We start from the raw sequence: 12,476 nt of genomic DNA, 5'->3' as shown, positions 1-12,476 counted from the left end.
AAATTTGAAAATGTACAAATGTAACCAGTGGTCACTAGTGTTAAACTGAAAGGTAAAAGTAGGCAAAAGGTGAAATTGCACTTCTCAGTTCTTCCTGTTTGCTCCATTGGAGATATGTCTCATGCAGTTTTCAGCATTTAGCTCTCTTTGGTGTTGGTTTTTTTTATATGGACAGTGGAGATAAGTGGAGCCCTCCAACAGTTGATTCAGTCATTGTTAAACCACTTCTGCTCCTAATCCTTCCTTTGAGGAGACTCTTCCTCTCCAGTGAATATACAGGGAACAGAGCCCAGCAGAGATTAGTCCTCTTAGATAATTGGATTTCAAAAGTTATGTGATGTGAATATCCTCCAATGTTTCTGAACATACATGTCACATCTGGATTGTAATTCCTTAACAGTCTAATGCCAGAGCCTTCCATTTGTCTCAATCCATAGTGCTATGTTTTATGGTTATAGTTTGGCAGCTATGATAATCCAGTTGTACTGGTGAGGCTATGTCATTCATAAAGGTATTTATTTCTCTATGAGGCTACATATGGCAGCATCCGTGATCCAGTCCCTTTGGCGGCAGTACCATGCCAGGAGGAAAACTGACTGCGCCAAAACAGAGAATCGTCAGTTTGTAGAAGCTTTGAGACAGAAGCATGAAGCTGCCACACTAATCCAGGTTGGTTTACAGTAGTCTCTTTACTTATTTTGCAAATTTAATAAGAAAAAAATCTTACTAGTTTTATGTACTTGTCATCTTCTCTCTATTTTTGCTTATGGTTTTATTAAGTTTCATAATTAAACATTTTTTGTTTTATTTAATCAGCATAAGCTTGATGTTTTTAAGAGAGAGATGCCTTTACAAAAAGTTTTATAGAAGCCTAAAAATATTTTCCCTTTTTTGAGCAAGTAATTCCCTGAATTAGTTTTGCTTGATTTAATTCTAATGTTATGTTGAAGACATATTGTGCCCATGTTCTTACTGGGGTATGTCTATGCTATTAAACTGACAGACGCTGTGTAACTGGTACATCATGTCTGCTTTCTATATAACTAGCTACTCTTCCCATCTCTTCTACCTATCCATCTCTTTCCTTCTCTCCCCATCTCCCCAAAACAGGATTACCTCATCCATACTGCCATTGGGAACAGATCGTGGCCTAGGCTGTCCTGTGGTAGATACTGAGCTAACAGTTAAATGGAATAGATTACTATGTGCAAGAATTGTAGTCCATGCCTTGGCTCTGTTTAGTTTGCTAACCAGATACAGTATTTACCTGCCAAGTTGCCAGGTTCCATGGGTTTTTCTACATTTTTAAGCAAATGGACACTGTATTGATTTCAGATCAAGTTAACTTAAAAACATTCAGTATTGTAAGTCTTCTATAAAAATGTGAACAGCGCCACAGTAATTTAGGAGCCTAAGTTCCATTTTCAGACTGAAAATCCAAGTAATTCATTAGTATGTATTCAACAAATGGGCAGCAGCAAAATGTTTAGTAAATGTGCATAGTACGAAAAAGGACAAGTACAGAATCACATTACAGCAGTCAGTTATCTGGGATGTTGAGCTAGAATTTGTTTCTGGAGTATAGTGTGTAGCTAGTATATTAACAGTTGATCTCAATAAACTTACTTAATCCATTTTTTAACTTACTTATATATTTGACCTCTACTGTTTATTGAAGTGATGAGTTTCACAACTTTATATAGTGATTAAAATGTGCTTCCTGTCATTTGTTTCAGACCTGATAATTTCCAAAGTTTGTACAAAAATAGTCCTTCACTATTTATCTTCTGTGCATTTTATGGATTTTTAGATCTCTCTTATATCCATCCTTATATTCACTGTTTTGTAAATAAAAGTTTAGTCTATTTAGTCTCTTTTCACATTACTCTCTACTTCTTTTTATCTCTCTCTGAACCTTTACCTCTTTCTATTATAACCTTTTTTTTAAAGAAGTGACTAGAACTGAATTCCATAGGCAGATATATCACAAATTTTTACAGTAAGACAGTTTTCATCTTGTTTCTGAAAAACTACTAACAGAATTTTTCTTTTTGATCATGACCGAACACTGATCTGGTGCTTTCATAGATCTGTGTTAACAGCTGCCTTACAGTTTATCATTCTGCATATACCATTAGGATTACTTTTCTCCTTTGCATTTGTAAATACTAATCCTATTTGTTGAATGAAATATATTTCTCATTTGATCACTCAGTAATATCAGGATATTTCATCTGGATGGTTATGAACATCTGTAGGAAAATAATGAAATTATGAGAAAACATTTCTAATACATTTAATCATTTTTATAATAATCAGAAATTGTGTATGTAAAACCAGTGACATTTTCAATAATTTATGCAGCTAGACAATTATTTCCTAAAAATTAATAAGCTAAACATTAAGTCAAAATATGAGATTCCCTTCCTATTTTAGTGCCTTCATTGCAAAGCCATTTAGTGTGGACAATACTACATCTTTCAGGACAGTGGAAATTTTTCTGCATGGTGTTTTAAATGCTATGGGCATCTTGAACTCTGATGTCAAACACTGATTTGGGGGACAATTGCTGTCTTGAATTTAGTTTTCGTAATTCCATCTATGTAATTTTGATCTCTGAAGTGTTTTCTTGGATCTGATTCTACAGCTTCGCATGTGTTGCTAACACCCTTGCTCTTTTTCTAGCACTTAATTCCTAAAGTGCTCCTTTTTCTTAGATATGATTATGCCCACTGGTAATATTTTTTTTAAATAAAGATCTTAGACAGTTAAGAAAGAGTAATTGACCTGGGTCAATTGCATGAGATGTCTCCAAGAATTGCTACTTGTAAGCTATAAGACATTTAGTACAAGTGTATTTTTATTCTCAGTAATTTGAAAGTTGACACTCAGCTTTTTCTTACGTAGCCTTTCCTTTCAGTTTATAATAGTCCCTGAAGGAATTGTCAAATAATTAATTAGTTGACCCAGGTTTGTAGTTGAGGGAGTTGCAGGATTCCTTTCTGCTTACTTGTGGAGAGCCTCTTGAGTACTCTAAGCTTTAGACATATGCTGGCATTTAATTTGTCTTGTAGTTTTAAATGTCACATAAAGTTCAAAAAACAGATCATTGAGCTATTAAACCAAGGCCCAAGATGTTTTATCTTCCTAATGGGATAACATAGAGAATCTGGATTTGGGTTTGATCTATGGCTTTGTATAACATGCTTTAAATTTTTTGTTTAGGCATTTTGGAAAGGTTTTCTTTTGCGAAAGAAACTGGCCAGTGCTCTTGCAGCTGTTAAAAGTGATGAAGTGGAGGATGACTATGAAGAAATAAATGTGGACGATTTCATATTTTCCGAAGTAAGCACAATCATTAACCTAAAAACTACATGTAAAAAATAAATATTATTCTTCTTAAGCAATCATGTAGGTGTTGGAAATAAAAGAAATTGAAAGGACTACCAGGGCTAGAATTAACATGTTGGATGTCCAGAAATAAAGAAGCATTTGGTACATATAGCTCATTTAAATCCATTTGTCATGGATTAATTGCCTCCTGCTCTTTGAGATGCTCTGGTAGTTACTGTGCTATTAATGTCATACCCACTGTAGAATCCCATGTATTTCTACAGTTAAAGGACAATCAAATGAGAATAAGGAAACAGCTACTTTTCTTCTAAAATGTTTAGCTTTTTAGTATTTTAGTAACAGATTATAATGTCAACAATATTTGAGTATTTTGTTCATTTTCATGATACAATGAGAACAATAATGTAGCTGAAAATATAGCTGAGATTCAGTGTTACAGTATTCCAGTAAAAAACCCACACCCCCAAAACCGAAGGTGAAGAAGGCTTATTAGCTCTTCTTTTGTTTTATAGGTAAAGTGCTAAAAAGATCACAAGTCTGAATACTGTAGTAAATTATGAAGAGAAGTATAGTTAAATCAGGAAAAAAACATGCTTATAAGGTCTGTGATGCACAAAATCCAGAAAAAATTACTAGTAATTTTTACAAGTTACATAGAGTTAATAATGTCCTTTCATTTTCAAACGATTGAAATTGGCTTAGAAGTTTCCATACTAAGAAATAAAAGCCGGCTCCAAAGGAATTTGAGGAATAACAGCACATTCAAAACTGAATTTAGCGATAATTAAGTAAAAAATAAAAATGTCTACAGGATCAATATTGTCATTCAGTAAGCGAGGAAAAGAATCTTTAAACCAATATTATGTTTTATAGCCTCAAAAGACACAGTCTACATGGGGAGTTCTAGACTCGGTATGTGTAATAAGGCAGCTGTTGATGACTTACCTATATATTTGTCTGAAGCACTGCTTTCTCTTAATTGTTCACATTCGTTGGCTTCTTTTTTTTTTTTCTAAAGGTTTCAGGTAAAGCAAAGAAAACTGATAGCAATGGGGCCATTTGAGACCTGAGAGGATATGACTGAGGCTTTTTTTCATGAACTCTTCTCTCTGAATGTGCTTATTCAGCTGCTGCATCTTTGCAAGAGCCATTTGTCAATATTCCACTGTAATTTTGCAAAGGAGACAGATGGGATAGCCCTGCTACTGGCAGGATTAGATTCTATTTATGATCACATATTTGTATGGCTCACAGATAGTTATGAAACCAAATATGTTGTTAGTTGGAGCACTGCAGTTTACAGTTTATCAGTCTTCGGTCATCTGAGTATCAGCCTTCTTTTGCCACCTCCCTCTCCTTAGAAAATAGTTGGGCTTTGTGTGAAATTATTACCAATGACTTGATGACTTGGAGTAATTTTATTTTTTTATTCTCCTTTCAGCAGCTATTTTAAGATACATTTTCAGAATTACTGTCTTATTGTAAGAGCATGCAAAATGTTTGAGGCAGGAGTCCCAGGGATCTTTTGGTAGACAGGAAATGTGTATGTGTAAACACAGAGATCTGGCTTAAATTTTAGGATTTTTTTCATTTTAATTTGAAATATATATACAAAAAAGAACAGTCTCATTAGTTGATGTTCTCTGATCCCTGGCTTCTTTCTGAAATAATAAAAAGCAGAAAGTTGAAGGATTTATTTCTTCACACAGGAAGGAAGTATCTGTTCATATATTAAAGAAGGAAAATATCCTGTTTTGAATTATTCAGCCAGTAGGCCAGAGTCTTATATACTGTAATTCAATTGAGCCGTCCTTGTTTCACTCTGTTCGGCCCAAATAATCCTGTGATTTTTTTTAATTATTTTTTTTAATTGCTAAACTGAAAACTGCGTGGGCAGTTTTGTTCCACCTGTCTGTCAGCAAGGCAATTGCGTTTGGGCAGGTGCTCCTGAAGCCAGGGAGAAAAAGAAGGAGTGGGGAAGGCAGGAAAAAAAAGCCAGCTCATTTCAGAGAGGCTTGCACTGCATCACCCTCTGGTGTTGTCACACATTTCTTCCTTTTTTTTCAAATTGTTATTGAGTTTCTTAGGAAAGAAATAAAACATGGGTTTAGGGAGCAATTCTCAGAGAAAGTGTTTAGGCTCTGATCATGACAGGAGAACCATGAGCTGACATTTTAATTTGCACAGCAGGCACAAAGGCTGAACTGGGGACTGATGTCAAATAAGTTACACAAGCTCTTAGCTTCTTGTGATGAAAAGTATAAGAACATCTATTTTCTACACAGCAGTGTATGTGATAAATTTACAATGTATATGCCCATGAAGGATATACTTTGTTCAGTGAGCAAGCATTTCAGTATTCAAGATTGATGGCTGTAACTAGAATTATGCCCTGCAATATTTGTCATATTTTTTCTTTTTTTTTGTTTTTGTTTTTGTTTTGTTTCAAGCATATATCTTGGCTGTGCAGAAGAGTTTGGTTGTGAGAAATGTGTGGTTTAACTATAATGGGCCTATACTGTGCTCTGCCTAACCCAGACTATCCATCCTCAGTACTAGGTTGCCTGGTTCCATGTGTCTTTAGCTGTTTCATTCTCTGCAGCTGGACGATACCAAATCACATGGACTTTCTACTTCTGCAGAAACAAGCAGCAGAAGCTTGGAACAGTCTATACTTCCTATTCCCTCCTTTCTGGCCTCAGTGTTTTATAGCAAAGTGCTGAAGCAGAGCCAAATAATGACACATGATATCAGTGGCTATCTGTCGGGCCTCAAACAAGTGTGAAGGGAGGAGTACATATTGCTGGGCTAAGAGATCCCATATGCTAGGGTGTGAAGGAAGAGAAAAATATCTGGACACCATTTTGTACTACGGATTTCACTGTTGGACAGGGTGACTGAAATGAGAGAGAAGGGCAGAAAAACCTTTCCTTATTGCAAACCAGTACAAATGTACTAAATCTTGGCCAAAAGTTTTTGGAGTAGTCCACTATTTTGTGGTGTAGTCACTGTGGGTTTTATACCAGTATTATGTAGATTTCAGTCATAATGATTTTATTGAGTATTATCTAGCATTCCACAAAATCACTGGTGTGCAAGCACCTATTTAAACCAATTGCAAATATCACAATGCAATAAGTCATTAGGTACCAGCCTTCATTAAATGACTTCAATATCTTCATTATGAACTCAGTGTACCCAGTGCTCTGGGGAAGATGAGGCTGCGAAACAGCATGGGGAAAACTAGTCTTTGCCAAAGATCTTCTGTTTACTTCATTTATGCACATTGAGCAGTAGTATATCTTTTAGTACAGGTTTGGCACCATATCATGTGAAAAATGGATTGCATGTGATTGAGCTGGAGGAAGGGCTCACAGTCTTGCTCACAATAGCATGAATAGTAATCATTTCACCTGAGCAATTACTGATATCTTCTTGTATTCATATCAGCTCCCGTACATTGCCAAAGACATTCAGAGGTAATTGATGGCAGTAGCGTTTTGTGTCTGTTGTGCAATGTCAAACAGGCTATGCCAGATGAGATGAAAGATCTGGCCAACAGATGTCTTGGAAAGTATGAGCCTGGTATTTAGTGATATTTTCATGTCTTTCATGTGGACTTTGGAGAATTCCAGCCTATATGCTCCAGAAGGCTGTTCTTAAGGCAACCTTTCATCAGCAGTCCATCCATGTAGCAAATGATCTACAAGGCAGAGCTCACTTTACCTCTGGTGGACAAAATCTGGTAACACATTTGCTTGACACAGCTCTTAATTTCTGTACCATGCAAACATCAGCATTGCTGTTTTCTTGATGAGAATATGATGTGAGCCAAATGCAAAATAGCTGAACTTGCCAGTGTGTGAGAAAGCTGAACCAATTGAATATGATCAGTTTTAAGACAACTCTTTACTCAGAACAGTGGCCATTGAATAAATTATTGTTTTCCTACACTGAGTCAGGATATGGACATATGTCTTATACTCATCAAGATGAGTACCAATATTGGTGGTTACATGGAACAGAAAGTAAGTGCTGTATTTTTCAAAACTTCATTTTTTGAATTTATTTTAAATCAGGGCTATCTAGTCATAGTTCTTCAAAAAGAAAGTAACTTTGTAAGTTGCAACCAAGCCAAAAAGAAATCCATCACTGCTTCCTTCATCAAAGGGAATAAATCTGTTGCCCTGAGTCAAAGTGGTGTTCTGCTTCTGAGCTTGATTATGTAGAATTTTAAAATCCCAGTCTTTTTGACAGCTTTTGAAATTATGGACCAGGAGTTTCCTTCACATTTGTTTACATATTCACACAGACACGTGGCCATTCCTATTTTTTTGCTTGCCTTCCATGGCAGCTAGGTAGCAGTTTTCTTTTTCTTTCTTTTTTTTTTTTTTTTTTTGGGGGGGGGGGGCGGACACGACACACAATAAAAACTACTTTATACGTGCTAACTCTTGAAAAGTAAACAGCAATTAGAACAACAATTTCTTTACATCTCCCATCTTTAGTATTCTTATCATATGTCCAAACTAGACACATACAATGTGTTTTGTTTTCTTTTCAGATAATCCTTCATAATGTGGTTTGTCTCAGGCTGTGAGTTTATGATTATGGGCTTGTGACAGTGATAGCTGTTTTCTGGCTACTGCCAGGAAATAAGTATAGCCTATGGATTAGAAGGTTCCCATAACATTTCTTGTATCTTGACGCTCTCATGCATGTCTAGCTTTTGTAATTGCTCATAACTGTCAGATCAGAATCTAGCCTTTCCTTATTGTATACTGCAAAGAATATGATGCTTTTTTCATCATATTTCTTGTAAAGTTACAGTGCTGTAGAAAACCAAAAAAGTGTATGATGAAAATTTAATTAGATCTATCCTATTCTTTTAAAAGGGAGGGGAAAAACTCTCCTAAATAACATATTGGAAGATCAATCTTTTCAATGAGTGTGTATCAACAACCTCTTGATCTGATCCTGCTTCTTCAGCTTATACCATTAACGAATCACATGCCATTCTCAGTCGTGGCATCATCAGATATGTAAAACCTCTTTTCTACCTCTTTCAGCAATGACGCTTATCTCAAGTGCTGAATTGTTTTCTAGTTATCTGGTAGATATCCTGGCCTTGGAAGTAGGTTGTTGCAGTCAGTATCTGATAAAATAACCACAAACACAGCTCTTAGGAGTTGTTGCCATCACTAACACTGCAGCTTCACAGTTTATGCAAAATGTGCTCTGATTGCTTTCTGGCCTTCCACCGTGAGATCTCAGTTCTTAATGCCACCTGAAATTCTTCTAATTTTTAAACAGAAACTATCTTCATGGCTTGTCTCTATCTTGGTTAAATAGCCAGATTCAAACAAATACTTTCCAAAAGAAAGCCCACTAATGATGCATAACACTATAGATATTATCTGGTACCTGTATTTAGCCAAATGGTATAGTATTATTCTAAACTGTATTTAGCTCGTATGACATATCATAGTGATGTCATTAATTATACTTCCTAGTCTTATTTCTCTAAAGACCAAGTCAAACACTGGAACTGAATAAACAGGCCAAGCAATGGAAAAATGTATAAAAGTGAAAAAAGTCTTACTTCTGTGGAGTTTTAGACTGATTATTGTAGCCTCAAAGGAAAATCGTTCTAAGCCAAATGCCTCATTGTAAATGGAAGTAATAACAGAGCCATCAGTTCTTCTCAGGAAGTACATTTGCATCTGGAGTCTCTTGAAAGCTGAGCTAAGGATCCCAAATCATTTAATATATCTTCCTTAAGTTCTTTAATTTTTGTGTAATGTTAAAGTGACATTTTAGTGTAGGTATAGATTGTGTTTAAAGGATCTAGTTAAATGTCTGATATTCAGCATGTCCACATACCTTGTTTTCCATTGAAAAAGATTTTTTAGTAATGCTTATTTATAGATTTCAGGAGCAATCCTGACTTCTCTGTGCTCTTTGAGAAGAGGCCATTGATGCAGCCAATATTGTAATTGAGTTAAATAGCAGTACTTCTGGAGGAACCAAAGAGGAAAGTGAGATGTCAGCTTCCTTGCTCCTCCACAGTGAAATCCATACATGTCTCATTGCCTGGAGCCTGAAGTCCTTTTAGTTTAGAACATAGATCTTATCCAACCACAGCACAGCTTAACTCACCTGAACATATACAAGTCCCAGGGAACAGATGGGATGCATCCAAGGGTGTTGAACAAGCTGCCTGATGTAACTTTGAGGTCATTCTCTATCATCTTTGAAAGGTCATGACAGCTGGGGGACGTTACTAGTGACTGGAAAAGGGCAGACATCACACTCATCTTCAAGAGAGGCAAGAAGAAAGATCCAGGGAACTAGAGACCAATCAACGTTGTCTCAGTTCCTGGGAACGTTGTGGAGCAAATCTTCCCAGAAGCCATTTCTAAACCCATGAAAAAGGTGATTGGGAACAGCCAGCATGGGTTTACCAAGAGCTGATCAACTTCGTTGCTTTCTATCACAAGGTGACTGGCACTATGAATAAGGGGAGGGCAGTGCATATTGCATGCCTTTATTTTAGCAAGGCGATTGACAGTCTCCCACAGTCTTATTCTCAAAATTTGTTGAGGTATGGGCTGGACAGGTAAACCATAAGATGAGTGGCAAACTGACTGGACTGCCAGGCTCAAATAGTTCTCTGGTGCAAAATCCATCTTGTGGAGAGTAGTTAATGGAGCCCATCATGGATGGTAGGGGGACAAAAATAGTTAATATTTTAATTAACAACCTGCATGATGGAACAGAATGCAATCTCAGCAAGTGTGCAGATGATACCAAATTGGGGCAGCGGTCAGTATGCTGGAGGACCAGGGTATTTGGTAGAGCAGCCTGCACTGGCTAGATAAACAGGCTGACCAGAGCCTCATGTTCAACAAGAGCAAGTGCAAGGTCCTGTACGTGGGCTAGAGTCATCCCTTGCAACACTGTTGGCTAGGGGCTGACTGTCTAGGAAGCAGCACCACAGAAAAGGATCTATGGTCCTAATGGACTTTCTTTACCATGCAATTCTTGAGTTTCTAACAGCAGAAACAGAAGGGAAAAAATAGCACTCATACCCTATAACACAATTTTAATTTAGCTAAAAACTATTTAACTTTGTCTAGTTTGTCCTTGAATGGAGTGGGCTAAAGAATCCTAAATGCTACTGTTAAAACCATCTCCTGGTACTCAGTCTAGTCATTTTGTTTGTATGGAAACTTCAGAACTTTATTTTACACGGAAATTTATCATTTCACAATTCTGAGTTTACAATAGGAAAACATTGCAAAGAATCAGTTCCTGAAACTCTTGAAGTTCCCAGAAAGTAGCAATGCAGGTCCCAAAAGATTTAAGGTGTTGAGACTTATAAATCAACAAATTTAAACTTGCAGATTCATTTGTGCATAATTTGTTTCAAATAGAAAGGTTAGTGCTAGGGACATATAAGGAGGACAGTATAAGTGAAGCTGAGAGATGATTAAGACGTATCTTCTTTAGAATTAAGCATTTTTAGTGTAATTAGAGATTTGTTATCATCAGTTTCAGATAATATATGCTTCCAAACTTAATCCTTCTTTGCTCTTTCTTCCAAATACTTTTTTGTTCTTATTCCTGAAATAGGGACTTTTAAACAAAAAGGAAAAGTTGTCTTGAAGTTGAATCAAATTTCTTGTGTCATGAACTTTGAAACATATGAAAGGTTAGATGACTATAAACTTGTGACTAGTCTATTTTTTATTACCCTCTGCTTCTGCTTGACTTCCCTTCCTTTAACAAAACTGCAAGCTGAAGTACAGCTTTCTTTTCTGTTGTGTTTTTAGTATTTATTCCCCAAACTTGATAGAACATTTTGGGTTATCTTCCTTTGAAATTGTGTGTTCTTTGAATGTACAGTATTTAAGGGGTGGGGATGAGGTGTCCCTTGGCTGTTCTGTTTGTTGGGTTTTTTAATTCATTGCCCCTTGAAAGTTTTGTTTGTTTGTTTTCACAGAGCTAGAAGAACTTTGAAAAAGGCTTATAGGGCCATACCAGCTAAAGTTTGTGTAGTGTGGCAGAGTCAGAGAGGGGAAGACTTGAAGATTCTTGTCATTTTAATGGGGAAAGACTGCATCTGGGGTCTTAGAGCAATTTTGAGGGGTGGCCTGAAGGTGCCAGGAGCCTGATGTTTATTAAGGTGGGTGGTGATATACTCTCAAAAGATTTTTGAAGCATGCATTTCTGATGCTTACTTAAACCATGTCTAACCTCTGAAGCTGAGGTTACCATTTACCCATCTGTATTTTTTATTCCTGTATTCAAAAAAAAAAGATGTAGCACCCAGAGCTTCCTTTGAACACTGTCAGGCTTAAGGCAAAAATGCATTTCTAGAAAACTTGGGGGCATTATAGGTCATGAATGACTGACATGAACTACAATAAGATTCAGACTTTTGGAGAGTTAATTATGTGTGTATATATTCAACCTTTTTTGTGAATGAAAACTTTTAGGGTCTCTGAAATTTTCATTATTCATTTACTTTTGTATATTCCACAATAAATTATTTCCATAATTTTAGTCATGCGTATTTAGAGAAATCACATAGGTATATACATTAAATATATATGAATATGCGTATTAGAATTTGAGAGAACAGTTAGTTTTCTGAGCTTATTAAACAGTTTGGAAAAATGACATTTGGAGAAGACATTCCCCAATAAAATTTTCCTGAATGTTTTTCTTAACAGAATGTTGTGATTTTTCCAGTAATTATCAATATATCCTTCTTATAAGTGGACAACTACACAACTATGTTTGTCCTGTAATTTTCCTACAAGAGCGTACTCTAATAATTAACCAGTTTTTCTAAGTCTATAAAATCTCTTGGGGTCAATTAATCGTTGCGATGTTTCTCTGGAATCCATATGACACTCACTACTTTTTTTGGCTTGAAATATTGTTTGGTTTTAGCAGTTGTAAGAATGCAGCCATGCCCAGCTTTCTTTCCTAATTCTCTTGTCTTATAAAGACAGGGTTGAAAAAGAAGCATTGCCAAAGGTTAAAATAACCTTTATTAGGGTGCTAACCTATTTATCTTCACCACATAAAATATGTGAAAAAGCATTAAAGAC

At 36.1% G+C, this 12,476-nt stretch overlaps 1 protein-coding gene across 3 annotated transcripts in view; it reads left to right on the top strand.

The window, feature by feature from the left end:
• LRRIQ1 (leucine rich repeats and IQ motif containing 1) overlaps positions 1–12,476 on the top strand; it is a 113,258-nt gene that overhangs the window by 39,815 nt on the left and 60,967 nt on the right. For all 3 annotated transcript variants that reach the window (XM_075057711.1, XM_075057710.1, XM_075057712.1), the window contains exons 17-18: positions 531–669; positions 3,226–3,345. In XM_075057711.1, coding sequence (XP_074913812.1) covers positions 531–669; positions 3,226–3,345 — 259 coding nt within the window. The remainder of the gene's footprint in view (positions 1–530; positions 670–3,225; positions 3,346–12,476) is intronic.

The sequence above is a fragment of the Buteo buteo genome, chromosome 26 (assembly GCF_964188355.1).
Source record: "Buteo buteo chromosome 26, bButBut1.hap1.1, whole genome shotgun sequence".
Taxonomy (NCBI): domain Eukaryota; kingdom Metazoa; phylum Chordata; class Aves; order Accipitriformes; family Accipitridae; genus Buteo; species Buteo buteo.
Note: the sequence above shows the minus strand (reverse complement) of the source record. Positions and strands in the feature narration are given on the sequence as shown.